Raw genomic sequence first — 23,954 nt, 5'->3', positions numbered from 1 at the left:
CACAAAATAGTTTAAGTATGAGTCGCGATAAGAGAAATTCACAAGTGCATCTTCTTTTTTTTCTCTCTCTCTCTCTCTCTCTCTTTTACATATACACATTCATCGCGTTCGAAGATTTTACTTATTTAATTATTTATTTATTTATTTATTTATTTACACTCTTCTTCGTATTTATTTTAATTCGATAATTATATTAATATCATTATCATCGTCATTATAATTTTCCGACGTTATCGATTTAGCTTCCTATCGAATTTTGACCACGTCGAATGTTGTTATTAACAATTGTATTTTCTTTTACATTCTGTATTATATAGCAATTAAACGAACATACGCGATTAAACTATACAGAATTTAGATATATATGAATATATCGATATATTATTAATATATATTAATATTAATATTATATTATATTATTAATATTATTATTTTATTATTATTATTATTATTATCGTAATTGTATAATTTATAATTGTACAATAAACGGATGGCAGCCTTGCCATATTTTAACATCGATACGACACATTCGATCGATCGATCATTGTCACGAGGATGATAAATAAATCATCGATGCACATTCATACATACTCACACTCATACATGTTTACTCGTATTTTTGGAAGAATTCTCGTGCGAATAGATTCGAGAAACTGAAAATTGATCTCGATATAAAGTATAAGACGATAATAATAATAACTATTTTAAATAATTATATATATATGTATATTTTTTTTCTTTTTTTCTTTTCCTTTTTTTTTTTTTGTATCTTTTTAAATCGTCAGTAGCAAATGTAAGTTGCGAACAAAAAAACAGTCTATTCGTTTTCGAAGTAACCTTTATACTTTCCAAATCGCATCGCTTTTCTTACGTATATTCGCGTAATTATTAAAAATCGCGCGAGGTTTTTTTTTTTTTCTTTACGCGTTTTACGAATAGAGTTTTACGTAAAGTGTGCATTATTAATGTAGATTTTTAAAAAAATCTTATCAACGCGATGGCAGTAATGATATAAAAATCATCTTTTTCTTTACCTCTCTTATTTCTTTTTTTTCCTTTTTTTTTTTTTTTTTTTTTTAATCTCTCGTTCTCACTCGTCATACTCTCTTTTTCTCTTCCTTTCTTTCTTTCTTTCACTCTCTCTTTCTCTCTCTCTCAATTGAACGCGAACGATAATTAAAAAGTGTCGTCCCCATATCTCTTACACCGAAATTATTCTATTATATTATTTCACTATAATCCGAGGGGTAATCGGAGAGACACCCGGCCGAAGAATTATATTTTTTTTCTTACTTTTTTTTTTTTCTTTTTTTCTTTTCTTTCGTTTTCCTAAAGAAAGATGGAAGTTTTAAACGATGATTATTTTATTATTCACATCGTCCCACGAAGATTCTTGGTCGAGCTTACGAATCTGGATCATACGTGTATGGTGAACTCCTGTCTCTCTTGTTCCTTCCTTTGTTGGTACCTGTATTGTAGAAATAAAAAGATAATCTTTTTTAAAAGATATTCTTTTCTTCCAATTCGTGTAAATTCGATTATTAACGCAAAAAATAAAAAAAACCATATTGCGTGCACAATTAGCCACGTGTAAATTATATATATATCATAGGTGTTTCTTTCAAAAAAAAAAGGATTTTAAAACATAAAATTAAGGATTCAGAGTAAGGATATATTACAATAGATATCGTATACTAAACAAATCAAACAGTAATTGGATCTCTTCGAAATAGAATTTAGCACTTGATAATTTAGTATAAAACGCAATGTAATAATCTCTTATCATATGTTTCTACTATAATTTTCTTTTCATCCTGATCTCATATTATTAGAATTCGATTGGATCGAGTGCTAAAAAACTATCATCGAAAGGTCTCGAAGAAAATCGTCAATAAAAAAAATAGAAAAAAACTGAAAAAAAAAAATAGAAAAAAGAAAGAAGGAATCATTGATATCGTAGGAGGGGAAACTCTTTTTGTTGCTTTTTTTTAAGGTTTAATTATAATGTCGCAATTGACATATAAGCGAACTCGAATATTAGAGAGAGAGAGAAAAATAGAGAAAAAGAGTGAAAGAGAGAAGAAGAGAGAGAAAGAGAATTGACATCGTGTCCAGCTTACTACGGTCTACGGAGGTTCGTGTCGATACCTAGCGAGCATAGTTTCGACGGCTTCAATTGGGAGTCTACCCAAGCTGCCGCCATGGCGGGCCCCGACGGACAGGCCCTGCCAATCACGGTCACGCTCATGATCACGATCACGGTCACGATCGCACTCCACGTCGCTCAATTCACGGCTGTCGCTGAACCCGCTTGGCGGCAACAGCGTCATGTCCTCCACCGAACTACGCATAAATCAGATCAGAAAAAAAGGGGGGAAAAAATTGTGGAGAAAATTCTCAACGCGCAATGAATTTGAACGAGAACAAAAATCATTAATTATAATCCTTTTTTCAAATTATTTCTGTTTTTTTTTATAAGCAAAGAGAGAGAGAAACGTAACTGGTAGTCGGTGGTGTTGTTCTTTACTTATTTTTTTGTTGCATTTTTTATTTTTCATTTAGTTATTTTATATATTTTTTTTCTTTTTTTATTTGAGAGAGAGAGAGAGAACTCTCGATGAATGAATGAATGAATGAATGATCAGAAAGCTGCAACTGTATGTATACGTAAGAGAATAAGACTCCAAGGCGGGGTGCAACGACGTGAATTTAATTTATTTGTGCTATTTCTAGTATATTTTTTATTCTTATTAATTTTTTTTTTTTCTATTTTGTAGAATTGATTTTTGAATTTTTGTTTTTTTGTTTTTTTTCATATTAGCACGTGTTAGTAATGAAATGATGAATGGATATATTTGCGTATGCGTATGCGTGAATGACGATTTTTCTTTATCCTCGAGACTGCCTGCACGTTTTGAAAAAATCTTCAAATCGTATAACTTTTCACTTTTTGTTTAAATGATAAAATGATTAAGAACGTGCAGGTTGAGTCGAGGGTTAATGCCGATGGACCGTGTTTCGTTTTTTAGTAAGGAAGACATGGAAAAACGATTGAATTTGATTTTATTTTTTATTTTTTTTCTCGTTAAAAGGAACATTTCATTCGAGGTTAAATTGAATAGGTTGATGATTAAACAAAAATGAAAAAAAAAAGAAAAGAAAAGAAAAGAAAAGAAAGGAAAAGAAAAGAACGAATGAAATTTTTCCACATCTCCTTCGCATCGACATGAAACTTATGAGACCGTGAGATATTAGGATCATAGAGTCAGGAGTGAGTGCTAGTGGAAACAAACAAACCTTGGCTACCTGCGAGTGGACCGGCTCGGTTGTCGGCTTCGTCGTCTCGCGAGCGATGGTGAACCTTCGTTGTTAGATTCCGTGCTCGATTCCACCCCACGTGAAAATACATCTGTGTAAACATTATTCGATATGATCGTCGCTATGTTTCTTTAAATTTGTTAGGGCCTATCGAAAAATTCGATCATTATTAAAAATTACCTCTACAAGGTTTGATCGGTACTCTATAACTAGGTCCGGCACATTCGCCGCAAGGGCTACCGGAAGTATCACTGCCGGAACCTTGTCGACTCGAACGAAGTTTGCTTTCAGCCTCGGCGATGCTCGGGAAGTATCGTTGTTTGTGCCACCTAGGAGTTTTGGACCTGTACGTGAAAGCAATACCAGAAGGAGGAACCAAAGAGAGAAAAATAGAAAAAGAAATAAAAAATAGAAAATGAAGAAAAGGAGCAGGTGGAGAAAAGACGGAGAAGGAGGAGAAGTAGGAGGTATGGGTTTGATTACCTTTCGAAATCTACGCTAGATCTTTCATAATCGATCCTATTAATGTCCTCGTTCTCGAGATGACCAAACGTTTTAAATTGCATAGTATAATCTAACGTCGCCGTCGTAACCGAACGATTTTCTCTTCCTGGGACGCTGAACGTTGCATACGGGCTGATTTCATACATTTCTGCGAATAATATATTATTGAATTATCATTTAGTTTGGAAAATTATTCGATCAACGAAATCGTATACCTGATCCATGATCATTCGATTTATGATTTTCTTGTTTAACCGGAGAACTCGTGTATACTTGATGGTTACGTCTGTTGTCTCGTTCGGCCGTAGATTTTAGTTGCACCGTAGACATACAGCTCGATAGATGATGATGTTGTTGGTGTTGTTGTTGTTGCACCAAACCAAGTCCAGTTTGTTGTTGTTGTTGTTGACCAGGTAGAATCTCCCCCAAATAATTGGTCCTAGAATATCATAGTATTTATTATGCAATTGTTCTTATCGCGATAGATTCATTGGTATTTACCTTCCGCTACGTTTGAGCATGACATATCCTAGAATGATAGCTGATATGATGAGGATGATAGCACAGACTAAAGGTACAACGACGTATAGTACTTTGTGGTTCGGTATACTCTTCTTAACATCGTCTTCCATGATCAGATCGTTCGGTGGTCCAATACTGACTCCACTTAACGTAGTTGTCGCAAATTCCATTTGAGTTTGCGTAGATCCGGCATCGTTATGTGCAGTTAAACGTAAGCAATACCAGGAGGCAGTTTTTAAATCTCTTATTACGAGATTTTCGGTAGCTTTACTAGCTACTAGGATCCATGGTTCCGAGTTAATACGTTTACGATATTCAACCGTGTAGTATTGAATAGGACATCCTCCGTTTGGCCAGGATAATAAATTCAGTTTTACAGAAGTACCATTTGCGGAAATGATGTCTCGTTCTTTCGGTAGTAAAGGAGCTGAAATGAGGTTTAGTATAGAAAAATCGGTCAAATTTGTAATATTTTTCACGAGATATTGTATCGTACCAGTTCCTTTAGTTGTTGCACTTATCAATGAACTCGGATCTCCAGTACCGACACGATTATGTGCAGTTAAATGAGCCAAATACGATGATCCACACTTTAAGCCGGTTAGTATGAATTCGGTTTGTTCCGGAGATAATGCGATTTCTTCCCAACCACCTTGATCTCTTTTATAACTTAACACGTATCCTATGGATGACGAATATCCTTTTAATTTGATTTCGTTCATTTGATTATTTTGTAGTTTGTGTTTTTTTTTTTAACGGTACCTTGAATAGTAGCACCACCATTATCAGGATGAGCCCATCGAAGTCTTATGCTATTTGTTGTTGTATACTGAAGTTCCAAAGTTGGTGATCTCGGTGGCATGACCACTACCAACGTGTAAGTTACAGAATCTTCACCAAATTGATTCTTAGCAGAGCAAGTATAATTTCCAGCCACGGATTGTTCCAGTGCTAAAATTCGAAATGATTAACTTGTCGATTTTTACGCGACTTATCGATACCGAATTTATAAATTATTATTTTAATAACAAACCGCATATATGGAGATGACCATCCGGTGTAAATTCGTAGTGTCTACCAGTCGATACTTGACCATTTCTATAAGTCCAAATTGGACGTGGTGTAGGATTGCCAACGATCAAACAGGATAACGTGATCGATGATTTAACAGCTCTTCTTAAAAGTTGCGAGAAGGAAGCTACTCTTGCAGGTGCTCTGGTATTCGTAGTTTGTGTTACTATAGTAGTTGCTTCTCCTTCTCCAAGGCCAGTCGTTGCGGATACCCAGAATTCGTATAGCTGCCTAAAATGTATCAAAGGTTATATGAAAAATTATTTATTTGATTGTTCAAGTTTAGTGATTTGCACCTTTCGGCTAGGCCACGTAATTCCATGGTCAGAGTATCCGTTGGTGATGATGGAGGTTCATGCATTGTGTGAGTATTGTGATTACTGGAACCAGCTTCTCTGCTGTAGACAGTGTATTTGGATACATTTCCATTAGGTTGTAAAGGTGGTAACCACGATACTAGGATACTTTCTGCAGTTAGTGCTAAAGCTTTGATGCCTGCTGGAGGTCCAGGGACTGTTGATCAAGAAATATGTCAATTTCGCGTAAAATATTTCTATGAAAAATATACTATAATATAATTTACCATCTTCTTCCGTCATGCAATAAATTGGTTGACTCAATACACCATCGCCAGCTCCCGTATATGCAAGTACTCTGATAGAGTAGTTTGTATATTTGTACAAAGTGTGTAGATAAGTTTCCACGCTTGACGTTCGTTTTACTTCACCCACCGTTGAGATATCCACTAAAGAAATAAAATAATATAATTCAATAATTTACGATTAGTTTCTCGAGGGTTTAATTTTGTTTGAATCACTCACTGTTGTCAGTAGGCACTGGTCTGTAATAAACTTTATATCCTTGAATAATTCCACCATGCTGATGAGGTGGTGGTGCATTCCAAGATACTTTAACGGATTGAGAAGACAATGCAACGCATGTGACTTGCGTAGGAGGTGTTTCTGGCACTGCAATAAATTCCATGAATTTTAGTTTGTTAGATATTTCGATCCATTTGACTTCTATTTTTATTAACATTTTAATTTGAATACTTTACCTCCTTCCTGAGTGGTTCCAACTATAGGCGCGCTACTCGGGCCACTAGCTATGCTATTGAAAGCCCTGATAGATACGTCATACTTGGTAAATTTTCTCAGACCAGTGAGCTGTACTTTCGTGGTTGCCCACCCATTCACCGTAAGGCTTTTGCTTTGATTTACACCCGATGTCGAGGATGAATGTTCCGACCAAGTTACTATGTAGCCCAAAAGGTCTCCGTTACATGATTCCTTAGGAGGTGGCTAGAAATATATCCCAAGATTAGAATCTTTTACTCAAACGTTTCTTGTTAGTAAATATTTCAGATCGAATACTTACTTGCCAGCTAACTGCAAGCTCTCCAGGTCCTGCCGATTGTACTTTGATATTTTGTGGAGATTCAGTAGGTGCTATTTTTCAAAGATAAATAATATTAATTATAAGAAATTAATTCTAATTATTTGCATATTATTTTTCAACGTGATTTCCATACCTTCCTCTTGAGTTTTAGCTACCACAGGCTCAGTAGGAGCACTAGCATCGATAGAATTTATCGCGAATATTCGAAAAGTATAAGTGACTGCGGGGTGAAGGCCACCAACCAGTGCTACCTCTTGATCGTCGCTTGTCGTTTCAAACGGTGACAATCCTATCGAACGAGGAAAATGGATACAATAAATTTGATATAAAGATATATATTTAACAAGATCAACAGATACCATTTTGCGTTGGATGTATGGCATTACTGGCAACGTTAGGATTTCCTGGCGAGTATGTAACGTTGTGAGTTTTCGCAGGATTCCAATCATCGTTTATACCATGACTAAGAGATCGATATTGAATTACGTAATTTCTTATAGGACTATTCCCATCGAAAGCTTTTTTCCATAACAATCTTATAGATCGTGATCCAATTTCTATAACTTCAAGAGAAGCAGGAGGATCGGGTCTTTCTGTTCGATAGACATAAATACATTTACATTTTCTTCATTAGAAATATAATAATCTTTTATTTGAAGAACAAATATTATACCTTGTACAGCTAAATAGATAAGATGTTCGCTTCTACCATACGCATTGCTAGCAGTACATCTATAGACACCAGAATCTTGTCTATCGCTACTACCGATAGAAAGTTGAGATTTCAAACCATTATCAGTTTTAATTTGGCTGATACTAAGCCTGTGACTATTCGTATCCAATCGATCGCTGTTATGCATCCATTGAACTTCTATAGGATTGTCACCGATTACCGTGCAGTCTAGTGTAACCGATTCACCGCGACGAATTGTCACGTTTTTACTTTGAAATTCGAATCTCGCCGGTTCTGTGGACATTATCAATGATAGAAATGTGCATCTGGAAATGTTTCTTTAGATTTTTTTCAATAAATATCAACTCACCGTGCACAGACACATAAATCACTTTGCTTAATCCGGATCCAATACCGTTGTTAGCACGACAAAGATAGTGACCCTCGTTTTGTGGTCCTGCAGATGCTGTCCATAAAGATCCATTAGATAATATGGTTAGTCTGCCATTGAGACCATCAACTAGGGGTTGATAATCGTTGGAAGTTCTGCCTCTGGCGCGAAGCCATGTGATGCGAGGTGGTGGGAAGCCCTTGGCTTCGCAATGAACGTTCAACTGGTTGCCAAGAAGAGTTGCTACATCCTGTGGTTCGAAGATCCACTGTGGTGGAACTTTGACTAATAATTCCGCTGTGTGATTCACTTTGGCCGCGTTGTTTGTTGCTACGCAAGTATACTTGCCACTATGGCGAGAGGAAAGTTCCTTGAAGACTAATAGACTAAAGAATTCGGCACCTCTCTCTTCGATCTGAACGAATAGGAAACATTTTCTTCAATCATATTTCGTTTTACAATATAATGATATTTTATAAAATATAGAATATTTAATTACGCGAAGAGAAGAAGGTAAAGGTTCCCCATCTTTCAACCAAGAAAAGTAAATAGGTAGATCACCGGATATGACGCTACAAGTTACTTGGGCTCGGCTACCTTCTTGTAAATTCGGGGGAAAGTTGAAAGGACTCATAACCGGTGGACCTACGAAAAATAGAACTCTATCAAATTTCTCGTTTCGAATTGATTTATTTCAGAAATAATTTCTTTTTTATTAGACATATCGTTTCAATTAGTTATACGAAAGATTATTATTTAATTATTATTAATACTTACTGCTCACGGTCAATCGAATATCTCTACTGGCAGTTTCTCCTGATCTAGCTCGTACTTTGCAAGTATAAATTCCAGCATCGGGTGGATCAACGTTGACTATAGTTAAATGGCCACTGCTGTCTACGCGATGTCTTATGTCTAGTGGCAGTTCAACACTTCCACGCGACCACTCGACCGTCGTGATTGGATATCCAGAGTAGGGACAAGTTATAGTTGTGTCCACACCAGCAATAGCACGTACAGGACCGATCGATCGGATATAGGGTGGTCCTAAATTTAGCAAGTTCATACGATCGTTCAATAACCGTGTTATTTTTTTATATGATCAAGAGAATGGCTAGTTTAGTTACCGTAGATATTCAGTCTAGCTTCGTGTTCCACTTTTGCCAATGTGTTGGAAGCTACGCAAGCGTAAAGTCCACCGTCTTCCGTTCCAGTGGACGATATGTTTAGATGACTGATAACGTCTCCAGATTGATCGACATATTGGCCTATAGCATATCTATGCCCAGCTGCAATTTCGCTTAATGGTTCACCATCGAGTAGCCACGTAAAGGACGGTGGTGGCGAGCCGGTTGCCGAACATCGTAAAGACACAGGTGGTCCTGGCCTTAGTGCTTGCTCGATGAAAGTGTATTGTAATTCTGGAAGCGTATCTGGAAACGAAAATATCTTCGTAGATTATGGTTTTCTTTGTCGAGCTTAGACGAGAACGTTGAGGCGTAAAATTCGGTCAATTTGCTCGATGATCGTACATGCATACATACAGACGTACATACAGACGTACATACAGACGTATATACAGACACACGTACACACGTACATACATACATACCTCCCAGTTTCAATTCTGCGGTTGCCTGCGCGTTTTCCTTGTCGCTCCTCACCAAACATTGATACATCCCTTTATCTCTACGGCCAACGGATCCTATCACGAGCACCATGGGAGCCAACAATCTGATTCTCGTGTCCTGGGCGGTCAATACCAGTACACCATCGTGCAGCCACTCGACGCTTTCAACCGGATAACCCTCGACCGTGCAGTTCATCGTCGCAGTTTCACCGGAATTGACGACCTGCAATAGACGACACGAGACGAAACGAGGAGTAGTGTGATAGAACCGAACGATTCAATTTTTTCTTCCTAAAGTTCAACTTGTACTTGTTGGAATTCACGCGAGTTAACTTTATGCTGTACGGTGAACGTTTTCGATGCCTCTCACGTCCGAACTAGGGAGAGAGAGAGAGTGAGTTCAGGGATTTCATTTGCTCGATCATCTATAGGATAGTTCGTTGAGAAAACAGGGGAAAAAAGTGGAGAAAGTTGATCTTGCGTGCTCGTTTTCTTTTCGAATTTAATCGACGTCATAAAATCGTATAGGATTTGGGATGATACCTTGGGTAAATGTTGAACAGGGGAAAATGATCTGACAATTTTTTACGATTACTTTTGTAAAGAAAGTTAAAGAATTGTAAAAAAAAAGTATATAACTTAATCCTTTAGAAATGTTTGCTCGGATAAAAGGAAATTTACCTGAAGACGAGGCTGAATTCTAGCATTCAACTTGGACGTGACCGACAAATGCGTTTCCGCTCGTTGTTCGCCTAGTTGATTATTCGCTCGGCAAATGTATCTTCCGGCATCCTGAGCGTCCACGCGACGAATTTGCATCAAATCACCCCAAAGTTGAATCCTACCGAACGATTCAACTGGTATAGGTTGTCCTGCAATAATAATAACAATCGAAATAAAGAAAAGATTTTCCGAAGATAGATGTCAGACAATTTGGATCGAATCAATGAATTTACGAAAATTCCTATTTATCTCGTATCATAGATTATCTCGTATCATAGATTATATAATGTTCGTTAAATTGTGTTGATTTTAATGAAATTAGAATTAACGAGGCATAGAGGATAGGATAAAGTATTAATTAATTAACGTAGCATTAATTCGATAAATAATTCCGTAATCAAACCAACCGTTAACGTCGCGATACCAGGTAAATTGGGGTGGTGGGCTTCCTTGGGCAGAACAGGTTAGATGCACGTCCGATCCGCTCTCCGCAGAGATAGCAATTTGCGATCTTTGCATTAATCTCGGTGGCATGGATCCTGTGGGTTCTGAAAAGGTATCGTGTCGTCATTAATTAAGAAGAAACAGAAGAAGACAAAAAATATACATTAAAGTAAAAGTAATCGGATCTTCGATGTAATTAAAAGCAACGCTTATCTTTTCCTCTCTCTTTCACGAATGAACGGAACAAAAATAAAAAAAAATAATTTAGGAAAAAAAAAGAAGAAAAAGAAAAAGAAAAAGGAAAAAAAAGAAACGAGAAACACGCGTTAATGAGAATTCTGGTAAAGCAAAGCAAAAACAAAGTTCGGAATTAAATTTTGAAGTATCTCGCGACATGTATCGCGATATATATTCGTGTAACACATATATATATATTAATATACGTGTATATAGAAATGTACGCGAATCGTAGCATGTCTCTTTTTTTATTTTTTGTTAGTATCTACTTATGTACGGTTAGTGAACGATTTTAACGAGTCGACGTAGCCATAAATGAAAGTAAATTAGCTTCGAGCGAGATACGAACCGGTGACCGTCAAAGAGGCGGATTCGCTTCTCCTTCGTTCACCGGTCAAAGCGTGAAGGGTCAGACAGGAGTAAGTGACTCTGCCGTCCTCAGGTCTGACTGCCCTTATATGAAGATCACCTTGCGACGTTACCACGAATCTTCCACCTGAAACATCGTACAAATATATCGAAATATGTAGTAGGTATACACTCGAATAGTCAAATATTAAAGGAACAAATTTATCATCGGAATTAATAGGCATCGTTGGATGGAAATCGTTGATAAATTATTCAACCAACATTTTGATTACACTTTTAACTATCATCAAATTCATCGAACGAATATAAGAAATAATAATGTTTGTTATTTTTTTTCTTTTTTTTTTTCTGGGGAAAAAAGCCTATATAGGTGAGAATATATTTCGTTTACCCTTGCGTTATCAAGGATCTAAAAGGTTATGCAAAATTGTCCGGGCATCTGTCGATGAAATCCCGTCAAATCACGGCTCGAACGTGTACCGTCAGGCGTGAAATTTTCAATTTAGCTCAGCCATCGGGCAGCAGCAGTAAACCGGGGAAGGGGTAGAGTAGTTGGATGCTCGATTCACCAAACCCTCTCTTTCTCTCTCTCTCTCTCTCTCTCTTTTGGTCGTCTCTGACCAGTCAGAGGAATGACCTCGAGGAAATTTTTTCTCATCACGCAACAACCATATGAAGGTCGTCGTCGTCGTCGTCGTCGTCGTCCCTTTCCTCTATTTTTCTCTCACCCTTTTTGATTCACACACACACACACATATACATATGAAGGGAATATACGTGGGGGAATTTCCTAAAAAGAGGTTTCCTAGGTTCTAGCACGTTCAGGACTAACCAGCAAACGTTTGTCGTCGTCGTCCTTTCAAATTGTTCGCAAACATCGTCCATCGTGGTAGAACCCAGCAGGCTCTTGCTTGCATGGTCCTTCCCTAGTGGCAATTCTAATCCGATGAAGGATCATCATCCTGAATTGATACGGAAGATATGGGGAGGAGGGTGGGGGAAGGAAGAAAGAATATTCCTAGACTTTCGTATAATAATAATATCTTTCTTTTCATCTTTCCTTTTTTCTTTTTTTTTTCTTCTTATATTCGATTCGAATCAAGTAAGAAAAAACTAGGATAATCGATTTTAGAATAATATCTCGTTCTTATTTTAAACGTTATTTTCTAAACCAATAAATTTCGATCGAATATAATATTACCTTAAGATTTTTCTTATTTTTTTTAGTTTTTCTTTTTTTATTTATATCTATCCTATATTATACTTCGAGAAAAATATCTCTAAAAGCGTTTATCCCGAGGAGAAGAGAGAGAGAGAGAGAGAGACACATTTCGTTCCAGTATTTACAGACTTCTATCTACGAGGATCTTACAGGATTCTCTTGGAATTCGTAAAATGTCAACGACATCGGTTTCCCCGCACGAGTACGAAAGGGGCTTTTCTTCGTGTTATATGAAAGTACAGGAATGTCTTTTGTAAAAAGAAAAAAAAAGAAAAGGAATTTCGAAGAAGAGAGATGGAGGACGCAAAACGTTGCCGAAGAAATAGAAAAGGAAACAGAAAGATTAGATAGTTGCATTGGATAGAGTAGAACAGAAACTACCCCTTCTATATTTCGACTCCCCCCTATAAATGGATTCAATACAAGCTAGTAGTAGTAGTAGTAGTAGTAGTAGGAAAGAAGCAATTTTATATCGCCTTCGCGGACGGAATAAAAATACGGAGATAAATAGCCCGTATTCTCGTAAGTTGGTCGGTCTTCTTGCGGTGTAGTGGAATGGTGAACGTGTATGGAGAGAAAAGGGGTTGAGAATAACTTGGACTCGAGTATAGGGGTGGTGGTGGATGCGAGAGAGAGAGAGGGAGAGGCACAACTACGTGAATTTTTCGATATCTTTCTCTTTTTATCCTTCTTATCTTTTTTTTTCTTTTACCTTTTCCGAATACACGTACATATGTACGTATGTATCTATGTATGGATGTATGGATGTATCTAGGGACACGTTAGTATTTGAAAATGTTCAAGAATCTACACTTTATCGACTTCCCTTCCGAACTTCTTCCTTTTCATTTACCCCCCCTTATTCCTCCCCTCCTTTCGCGTTTCTATCTTACGAGGACCACCCCCCAGACGACGCCGCGCGATCAAATTTCTTTTTCTTTCTACGAACTAGAAAACTTCAGAAGCTTTCGTTTTACTTTACAAAACGTATTAAAAACGTACAGTACTATTTTTCAAATAAATAATCACAACATCGGTAAATATATTATAATTATTGTCTTTATACGATACAAACAAATTACGTATTATAATATCTTTCATAAAAAATTCTCTTTTTTAACATTCCCAAGAGTTTCGTTCTCTTTCAACAGGAGCAACAGCAGTATCATCGTGTAATACACACACACACACACATACACATACTTTTATCGAACGTAAATTCTATTGCATTTTAAAGATCTCATTTTCTAAAAGATTACTACGTAAAGAAGAAAAAAAATAATAACAAGAAGAAGAATCACTCTTATAAAATATCGTCTTTTATGCAAACCCCCCATAACATTGTCTTAGACAGGAGTCAAAAGGATTCTAATGAGATGCTTGATAAGGGCTCAACAAAACTTTAGCTTGGAAGACTGTGTTACCTCTTTCTCTCTCTATCTCTCTCTCTCTTTCTTTCTATCATACTCTCGTTGGAATCTCTCTGGACCAAGAGAGAGAATGCTGGATGATAACAGCAAGCATACGTCGTCCTATGAGCATGCTCATAGGTAGGTAAGCAGCTGTCTTGCATGCTACATGCGTGTGTATTCTCTCTCTCTCTCTCTCTCCCCCTCTCTCTCATTCTCTCTATGCAGCACCTAGTTACGAAACAAACGTATCACGCCCCGACATACGAGGTGATTCTCTCTGCGATAGTCCTTCTACCATATATATATATAATATATACATATAGTATATAGACATACATATGTATATCTGTATATATACCTGTTACGTGCAACCAAGCGGTATAAATATGTATGGGACATGAATGGCTGAACGCGTACAGGACGATCCAAATCGGATGGCATCACGTGTGCGTGCATGCATACGTGCGTGCTTGCTTGCATGTTCACGTGTGCGTGTATGCGTGTATATAGGCGCGCGTTAGACTCAAGCTATCTCTTGTAAAGCACCACTTTACCTCATTCTCGTTCTCTCAAACTCACTCTTTTCTCTATTATTTCTTTCTTTCTTCTTTTACTCTTGTATATTTATATTTACGCATTTACACATCCGTATAAGTAATACGTATTTTTATAAACACCCGTATCTTTGTTATCTTACATTAGTATATAATACTATTTATTAACGTATATACTTTGCTCGTGGAACTGTTTAGTTTCCTTTTAGAGGACTCATAGTTCACTTCGATGGTACTTCAAAGGAGAGATAGAAAAGGTGAGAATTCGAATAGAGAAACAGAATGGAAGGAGGTGAGTGTTTCTCATGCATTAGCAAATGCACTAGATTTATCCTCTTATAGTTACCAGTCGACGATTCGTATTCTTTCTCTCTCTTTCTTTCTCTCGTTTTATAAGATAACACTCACTTACTCTCTTTCTACGTCTTTCTTTCTTTCTTTCTTTTTCTTATTTGAAAAGGTACCGGACAATGTTGACATCTCATTGTGAACCGGATGGTGCATCGTTGCAGAGTAAAGAGTACTTCCTTCTCTTTCTTTCTCTCGCTTTTCATTCGAATTACGAATATATGTAGTATGTAGTATGCCAGTTTCGTTCGTTCCTTGGTGAGTGTTTGTATATATATGTGTGTGTGTGTTTGTATGTATTTATTTGTGCTTGGACGCACGCGTGTCAGCGTCAAGGCGATGGAAATTCTGTGTTAGCGAAGTAGATTCATTCTCGGACGACTAAAAGTACGCTTTAATAAGCGCGAGTAATTTTCCTCTAAGCCAGCCTGTTACACAATTAAACCTACCTTTCACGTGTAAGGATCTCGTAATATGTAGGTGTATTTATGTATATATTATTATTATTATTATTATTAATATGTATAACTGTATAGTTATGATACACGTGAGCATAGCTTTATCGGTATATATTTTTTTAGTTGTATCTCGTAATTGGTTGTTCGGTTTCGTACTAATTGTTGAAATTAGCTGGTCGAATGAAATGCCTAGCTATGCAAGTATTTATATATATATATGTATGTATACTTATGCAAGCATAGATTATAATGTATGTTAATATATTTTCTATACAAAAGGGTATAAATCTAAATAATAGTTAATCATTTATTTTAATGATTTTGCATAATAAGCAGCTTAATTATTAATTGTAATACGTTGGAAATGAATTTGTGCGAATTATTATTTCAAAATATTATTTAATATATTTTTGATTTTAATTTCATCGTTGATCGTATTGTAAGATAAAACAATGATGATACAATATATCCAATTTGGAAGGAAAAAATGTATTCAAGCAGGGGGAAGAAAAAATGGAGAAGATTAGAAAAGAAGATGAGAAACGACGACGAGAGAGAGAGAGAGGGAGAGACGAGTATTCGATAAATTCCATTGAAACTTTCATGAGGTCGTCGTGGATTGATAAATGGGAGTTACTTGGCAGTTACCGCGTTATCTTTCTACGATCATGATCTCATCCTTGACACGTTAATATGTTCTGTTGATAGAAAGAGAGAAATAGTAAAGAGAATGACAGAGTGAAAGAGAAAAATAGAGAGAAATAGGGAAAGAGAGAGAGATAAAGAGAAAGAGAGAGAGTATATACATTGGCAAAAAGAATTCTCGACAGGAAAACACATCCATCTTCCTTCTCATTAAACTGTTACTCTCACAAAGCAAAATTGAATTTACTGCGCTCCCACGTAGGATAATTTGTGGCGAGCCAGACTGAAGTGGTACACTTTGTTTTTGAAAATGTTCATAGATATATATATACGTACTTACATGCACACACACACACGTATAGAGACAATTTTATACGAACGTTTCCTACCTTTTCACACTAAATTGTTTCACTTATCGATCGTGAGATCTCTCCTTCGAGTTTTTTTTCGATTCTTTTTTTTCTACGCTCCAAACTTTCGTTCTAAAAGTTACAATTTTTATTTCTTCTTCTTCTTCTTCTGTATATTTATAAGATAATATAAATAATATTTATGAGAGGTCAATGTATTACGACGAGCAGCATTTTTGACTTTTCAAATTTATCCATTACTTTTTTTTTCCTTCTTTTTTCTTTTTCTTCTTTTTCTTTCATTCGAGTATATATTTCTGAGTCATCGAGTTTTATAAGTAAAAATTCTTTTCTCAGTCGTATCATAGTTTTTTCTTTTTCTTTTTTCTTATGATAGATACGAGTGCATACACGGTATCATCGTAATATTCGAGAGAGAGAGAGAGAGAGAGAGAGACAGTCAAAACTTATCTGTATTTCGTATTCCCTCGTGTTTGTTGTTCGCGCAATTTTCAATATTAAAAACGCTCCGTTGGATAGACGAACACGTGTAAGAAGTATTAGTATCGCGACGAGAATAAAGTTTTTGACCTCGATTATAAAGTTTTTTTCTTATTTTATTTATTTAAAATATATATATATTTATGAGATTATTTAAAAAAAAAAAATGAACGTGTAGTACGATATACAATCGTAGCAAACGTTTGAAATTTAAAAATATACATTACCGATCTCTCGTATTGGAGAGATATTTTTAAACTTTTCCAGGAAGAAAGGGAGAAAAAGGGAGGAGGAGAGAGAGAGAGAGAAAAGGGTTGGGAATATCTTTGTATCGAAGCTACGTCGAGTTAGTTGTCGAGAGATGAAGAGAAAACGTGGCACGGTAAGTGGACAAAGATGGGGAAATATAGTAGTAGAAGGGAAACAGAAAGAAGAGGGTAGTAGTTGCCCGCGTATGTATGCGTACATGTATATGTATGTACGTATATATCTGGAGAAAGAAAAAAAGAAAAAGAAAAAAAGCGTAACACTTCGTATTCGCATTTGTTAGGGACCGTGAAAGAGTTCGCGATGACGGCTGACGGTGAGTGCTTCGCTTGCTAAAAAAGCGGAAACAGGGTCGAGCACCTATTTCCGGGGGTGGTTATGATTAAAAGTATAAAGCCACTTCCGTGTGATGTAACACCGGTGCTACCAAGTAACTGTTAGCAATGCTTATGATATTGAAAGAGAAAGAGAAAGAAAGAAAGAAAGAGGATACGGGAACTTGAATAAAAAAACGTGGATTCAAAATCAAAGTACCAAGTAGTTTGGTACTCTTAGGTATTGATTAGAAAAATTCGAATTTCTTTATCGTGACGTTCTAGTATGATATTATTGTTTCAATGATTTTAATGCATAAGTGTAGATTTTTATATTGATACAAAAATTCGATCTGCTACGATACTTTTATTCTTTTACATCCATATTATTAAAGGTTTTATTTATTTATATATATATTATACTTCGAATCTCACTCTTTCTCTGTTTCTTTCTCCACCTTTCTTATAATACTAATACATATATACACGTTGTGATATTATTTTACATAAAGATATTTACAATATATTTACATAAGAATTGAAAGTCAGTCAATATCCTCGTATTAGTCTCGAATTTGTTTGAATCGTCGTTGAAATTTACTCGGTTCTTTTTCTACATCCCCGTTTACCATATTCTCACCACCACCACCATCGCCATCACCCATTTCCAATAACGTTTTCCACTTTCGTTCGTGTAGAAACACGGGGCTTTCCTGGAACGTTTTCCTTTCCTTCGATTCGATACACTTTGAAAATTTTTCCCCGAGTTTTTACACACATTTTCTGTTTATTTCTATCATTCAGTAGTGGAAGAGTAGAAAAGTAGTACGAGGTAACATTCGCGGTAACGTCGCTCAAAGTTTTATCCCCTTGCGTCTTTTTCCTACGTCGGGTTTATTCTTTTTAATTTTTTTCTTCTCTTCCTTTAACTCTCCTTTTTTCTTTCTTTTCTTTTTTATTTTTTATTTCTTTTTTCTCAGCGTCAATCTCTTTTCCGGTATTCGACATAGACAAAAACTCGCGTTCCCGTCGCATTCCCATGAACGAGATCGAACATCATCGAAGTTTCAACAAACAGGAAAAGAAATAGGGAAGCCCTTCTTTTCACGTTTCAGAACCTTGAAAACCTTGAAAACCGTTTTATTGAACTTTTTTTATTTGCTTTTCTTTTTACCTGTCTAACAGAAAACGTCGAATTTTATTATTATATAATAATATTTTATTGACGAGACACGAATCGTTTTATATCGTTTGATACACCAAGAAAGAAATAAATATTATCCGTATTATTATTATTTTTTTATCGACGTTGTTGGATAAAATGTTATTATTATAAGTCAAATTGTAAGAGTAAGAAAAATGAAAAAGGAAAAGAATCAAAATATATATAATAGTAGATACTTTTCATATACTTACAGCTCGTTTTATCGAAGACGATATTCAATAGGGAGGTGGGGAAGGGAGGTAGGGACGGGGGTTTAGAAATTGCAAGTAAAAGAGGGTTGATACAAGTTCGAGGGTGGCATCTCGATAAGTCACAAGAAGGAATCTAATTGTCGAGCTCACTTCGACTTGCTTGCATTCAGCCTGCATATCGTGTCTCGTTGTCGGTTGCATGGGCATCATCAATATTACGTTTCCAGAGAATGTTCGTGACTTGTTTACGATTATTATTGCGTTACTATATATATATATATATATTTCTATATATAGACGAAAGGTGGTTGAATTTGTATGATGAGGTTACACGAATGATTTATCGTTTACCGATGAATAAATATGTGCATTGACAAAAAATTCTCTTGTGTAATTCCCATAAATTCAAAACAATATATATATACGTGTGTATACTGCAAATATAAAAAAGGAATTAACGAAATAAGGGTTGAAAGAGTGAAAGAGAAATTTCCTTTTTTTTTATTTTATTATTTTTCTCTCCTTTCATTTTTATTTTTTCGTCGTTGGTTTGTCCCTGTTTATTAGATAGAATTTAGATTTTCAAAAGAAATAGCTCGGTATTCTCATTTAAGTGTAACGAACCGTAGACAAATTAGGATACCCAGTAAAACAATGCATAGAGAGATAGAGAGAAAAGGACTTACCTGTGTCGGTGCTTCCGGGCAAAAGTATGGCGTCGTCTCGGAACCACGAAGTGACGGTAAGATGTTCTTTGATGTCCTCTCGTGCCGTACAAGATAAAACCGCGTTGCAACCCTCCACCACTGGCGATCTGTTTACTCTTACGTCATATCCGGAAACCGTAAGGACTGCAAACAAAAAAGGAAAAAAACAAAAGAAATTGATATATAATATTTTGTAAATGCAATGCTCATCATTTGATACGTGCTATTATACTTTTTCTTTTTCGAAATATATATACAATAGTAATATATATATATATATTAAATATAATTGTTTAATAAATTGTTAATTAAATATATTGTATAATATAATAATATATAATATATAATAAATATATATATATATACAATAGTTATGATTAGATGATGATAGTTATGATACTCGAAGTATGGGGAATTTCATATCACCAAGTGTTAGAGAAAATTTAATTAAGAATATTTAAAATCATTTACAAGATGTTATTCGTAAAAAAAGGTGGTCCTAAATATTAAATATTTCAAAGTTATTTGTTCAAATACTCTTCGTGGCTTCTCAGTAATCTTTCTACGTTTTGTAAAAAGATTACTAAATTAATTTAATTTAAAGAATACTAAATTAAATTAATTTAATAAACTAAAAATATTAAAAATTCTACGTTTGTAAGAAATAAATCATAACTATTGTATACAAATTTGGATTTGATTGAAACAATACTCATATAATCTAGACAGTCATAACTTTATCCCAATTTAATAATATTTCGATAAACGTGTAATATAATACTACTTATTCTAATTAATAATTCGTATTTCATGGGGCAAGTGTTGAAATACTTTCGTGAATCCTAGCTTTAAAATTATTATCTTCTTTTTCGTTCCTTCTATCGACGAAATGTATTCTAAATATTAGATTTTGTTTTTGAAAAAAGATGATTATCATTCGTCTAGGCGTTTTGCAACCGTCAGAGATGATAAGCTTTGTCGCCTTTTGCAGTTTCAAAAGAGCTTTCCTCACCTTTGGGGTTGTCGTTATATTACGGGCGTAAAAACGCACGACGTGTACCCCGTTGTTTGTTTGTCGACCAACTATATTATTATTATTATTATTCTTTTACACACACACACCCACACACACATACATTCTGTCTGTTTCTCTCTCTCTCTCTCTCTTCGTGTATCTATCTATCTATCTATCTCTCTTTTTCTGGTTTATATCTCATGTATAATATTCTCAACTCGTTTGTCAACTCTCGTGGCATATAACGCGTTTATGCGATGATAAACACGCTCGTTAACTTTTCATTCGTAGTTGCTTTCTTAAATTAAGCTTCGTGGATCATAGTCGAGAATGTTGTAGAGAAAAAGAGAGAGAGAGAGAGAGAGAGAGAAGGAGAAGGAAATGGGGGATGAAAACCAGACGAGACGAGAGACTTTCTTGTTCGTGAATTTACGTTCGTCTCTCGTAGTAAAAAAGAATAGTAAAAAAACAAAGGAGTTTGATCAATTTGATTAATTCGATAGATAATATATTTTCTTTCCCGTGAGTATATATACTTTAGTTTATTTAATTTTGAATAATTGTTTTATTATTATTTTATACATCTTAAATATTAAAATCGTATTACTTGTAGATTAGGAAATTAAACGTATTAGTAAAGAGATAGAAAGAGAAAGTGCAGTTTAATAAATTATATATCAAAATAAATTCGACAAATATTACAAATGTAATTATGTAATATTATAAATGTAATTAAACTATTACTCTGTTTTCTTTTTTTCTTTTCTTATGTTTTTATATTACGCGATACCTTTGGTAATAAAAAGTAATATCAATATTTTGATTTCGTTTAAAACGCAATAAAATTTCGCATGCAACACAGGGCTATTTTAATTCACTGAAATTCTTTGCTGCAAACGGTTAATACGAACTAATAATATATATATTTGTAAGAAAAGATTCGTTCGAGAGGAAAGGAATGGAAAGGAAAGAATAAGAATAAGAATATGAAGAGACTTGGGCACACACACACACACACATACACACACATATACACACAGAGAGACGGATATAAAGTCCCAGTAGTACGATGTCACGTATAATCTCGACTGCTTCGCCGGAAGTCGGCCATGCCAGCAGATTCACCGAGGATAAAGGGTATGGCCGGTTGAATTTAATCAACCGTCGGATGGTAGAGCGAGAGATGGATTTCCTGATAAGCTGAACGACTGGATGGAAACTTACTTGTGCGAGAACGTTACAGAAAGAGAGAGAGAGAGAGAGAAATAGATAGATAGGAAGACAGGAGGAAAAAGAAAAGTGTAAAAAGACCGGTATAATATTGTAAGTATAGTTACTCTTGCTAACGTTAGTAAGAGATAGAAAATAAAATATAGCTTGAAATTTTCTACGAGTAAGAGTTATGTATATGTGTGTGTGTGTGTGTGTGTAGGCTAACGTAAAAAAGTACATGCGAGTATAGTCATAGTTCTTTTTCCTAGTAGTTACTCGTCTATTCCCTTTTTCCGTAGACTTTATTTCGAGTTTTGCCGAGGGAAATTGACCTCGTAATTTTAAAACGTTACCCTTGCTACTATTCTCTTTTTTCGTTTAGAATCGTTTAGAAAAAAGAGGGAAAGAGAGAGAGTGAGTGAGAGAGAATGACAGTTTAATTTAAACGAGAAAATATAAATAATCGAACGTAGTATGTATATTTATAGGGGAAAAAAAGAAGTTTCATTAAGATAAATATAAATCGAATTGTAATTCACGTGGTTCTTTTCTCAACGTTTGCGAATTTAAAAAGTAAAATAACGAAGAAAGTTTCTTTTTTTTTCCGTAAAAGGGACACGAAATTCGTTCGGGGAACGGGAAAAAGAGAAGATACAAGTTTCTTTCTAAAAAGGGAAATAAAAAGATAAAAATTTGTTTCCTTTTTCTTTTCGTTTTCATCTCCTAGCCCCGTTGTGGAGTACATACTACAGGTTGTAACGATTCGTATAGGAGGAGTCCCCCCTTGTTGGGTTGGCCCTTTTTTTACAGGCAGGCGTCTTTGAAAATTGGGAACTTTTCGAGAGACGTTGGGTAACCGTAGGAAAGTCTCTATCTCACTCTCTCTCTCTCTCTTGGTACAAAGTGGGTAGTTTGAAATACGTAAGCGAGGATGAAATTGTGAGTAAAGGGGGGAAAATTGAAGAAGAAGAAGAAGGAGAAGAGGACGAGGACGAGGACGAGGACGACGACAGGAAGCTGTTCGTTCGAAGAGAAACGTGTGAGTGGTATGGAAGTAAATGTGAAGAGAGAGGATGAGAGAGAGAGAGAGAGAGAGAGAGAGAGCTTCGGGGGATGAAACGAAATGTGCAAATGAAGCCAATATGCGCAAGATATTCACCGAAGCGGCAACGATATTTCTGCGAATTCGTAGAAATCGTTGGAATTAACTTTAACTCCCCCTCAACCCCATCCCCATCCCCCCATTCCCTCATCTTCATCCCCTATGTCGTCGTTCTTACCCGTCGAGAGAGAGGACGACGTATACGTACAAGACTTTCTTCTCATTTCAACCTTTTTTTTTTCACTCGTTCGATGTATATATATATATATACCTAGGTTCTTCTTTCTTTCCCTCCCTCCTCCCCTCTTTACCATCTCTTTCTCCTCCTCTTCACTAACTTCAAGGCTCCTTCATCATCTTCTACTACTTTTCCTCTCTATCTCGTCTATTTCCGAATAAAAATCGTCGTTCTCGATTCCTTCGGGGTAAAAGTTCTTATATATAGTACACAGTGTATAAAAGTAAACCCCAGTGAAAAATCATTTTGCTCTCTGGCGAAACGGGTAAAGTCGTTTTGCTGTTTCGGAGATTAGAAATTCGTAGAGTAGATTCCCAACCTTACCACCAACCACCCACTCACCCATCCACCCACTCGTTTGGTCCCTTCGGAATATAGATAATAGTAAGTTTTACTCGATCGTAGAGAATCGGTGAGAATTTATAACATGATCGATAACGTGTTCGAATTTTTTTATTTTTTTATTCTTTTATTCTAACTATTTTTTATATATTATATAACGTATTCTCTTAAGATCTCTCTCTCTCTCTCTGTCTTTCTTATTTCTTCTATATATATTCACGTGAATTTATAGAGAACAATCGAATTTGAAGACGTAACGTTTATCGAAATGAAACTTTCAACTTTTCGGTTTGTTCGAATCAATCGAAATCGTACTTTAAACTTAAATCTCATCCCGTTTAATTATTACGATACTTTAATAAAGTATTTAATTATTTTCTTCTACATTTTTTGTTTTCGTTTTCGTAACACATATTCTTGTTTATAAAGATAATCTCGATTTCGTTGTATGGAATTTAAAAAAATAACAAAAAAAAAGAAAAACAAAAGAGTATATTTCGAATAATCGTTAAACCAGTAGTAGTAGTAGGTACCTTTTCCAGTTGATCGATTGAATATACACACGAACAAA

At 35.5% G+C, this 23,954-nt stretch overlaps 1 protein-coding gene across 11 annotated transcripts in view; it reads right to left on the bottom strand.

Annotated features, from left to right (window-relative positions):
* Positions 1-1,145: 1,145 nt before the first annotated feature.
* Positions 1,146-23,954, bottom strand: part of LOC122517501 (Down syndrome cell adhesion molecule-like protein Dscam2) — a 177,756-nt gene continuing 154,947 nt past the window's right edge. For 6 of the 11 annotated variants that reach the window (XM_043635921.1, XM_043635919.1, XM_043635922.1 and 3 more), the window contains 27 exons: positions 19,454-19,618; positions 11,261-11,407; positions 10,638-10,778; positions 10,189-10,379; positions 9,490-9,730; positions 9,005-9,310; positions 8,655-8,924; positions 8,377-8,522; positions 7,857-8,292; positions 7,487-7,780; positions 7,173-7,406; positions 6,947-7,102; positions 6,793-6,863; positions 6,473-6,716; positions 6,237-6,383; positions 5,999-6,160; positions 5,712-5,928; positions 5,378-5,646; positions 5,107-5,295; positions 4,841-5,026; positions 4,324-4,771; positions 4,038-4,261; positions 3,802-3,970; positions 3,499-3,662; positions 3,307-3,409; positions 2,149-2,343; positions 1,146-1,468 (listed from right to left, as the gene is read on the bottom strand). In XM_043635921.1, coding sequence (XP_043491856.1) covers positions 1,417-1,468; positions 2,149-2,343; positions 3,307-3,409; positions 3,499-3,662; positions 3,802-3,970; positions 4,038-4,261; positions 4,324-4,771; positions 4,841-5,026; positions 5,107-5,295; positions 5,378-5,646; positions 5,712-5,928; positions 5,999-6,160; positions 6,237-6,383; positions 6,473-6,716; positions 6,793-6,863; positions 6,947-7,102; positions 7,173-7,406; positions 7,487-7,780; positions 7,857-8,292; positions 8,377-8,522; positions 8,655-8,924; positions 9,005-9,310; positions 9,490-9,730; positions 10,189-10,379; positions 10,638-10,778; positions 11,261-11,407; positions 19,454-19,618 — 5,567 coding nt within the window. In that variant the 3' untranslated portion in view covers positions 1,146-1,416. Of the gene's footprint in view, positions 1,469-2,120; positions 2,344-3,297; positions 3,410-3,498; positions 3,663-3,801; positions 3,971-4,037; positions 4,262-4,323; positions 4,772-4,840; positions 5,027-5,106; positions 5,296-5,377; positions 5,647-5,711; positions 5,929-5,998; positions 6,161-6,236; positions 6,384-6,472; positions 6,717-6,792; positions 6,864-6,946; positions 7,103-7,172; positions 7,407-7,486; positions 7,781-7,856; positions 8,293-8,376; positions 8,523-8,654; positions 8,925-9,004; positions 9,311-9,489; positions 9,731-10,188; positions 10,380-10,637; positions 10,779-11,260; positions 11,408-19,453; positions 19,619-23,954 lie in introns of those variants that run through there. The other 5 variants (XM_043635926.1, XM_043635925.1, XM_043635928.1 and 2 more) reach the window with 5 other exon arrangements.

This window comes from Polistes fuscatus, unplaced genomic scaffold (assembly GCF_010416935.1).
Source record: "Polistes fuscatus isolate 324 unplaced genomic scaffold, CU_Pfus_HIC Scaffold20, whole genome shotgun sequence".
Taxonomy (NCBI): domain Eukaryota; kingdom Metazoa; phylum Arthropoda; class Insecta; order Hymenoptera; family Vespidae; genus Polistes; species Polistes fuscatus.
This window is presented reverse-complemented; position numbering and strand designations above follow the sequence as displayed.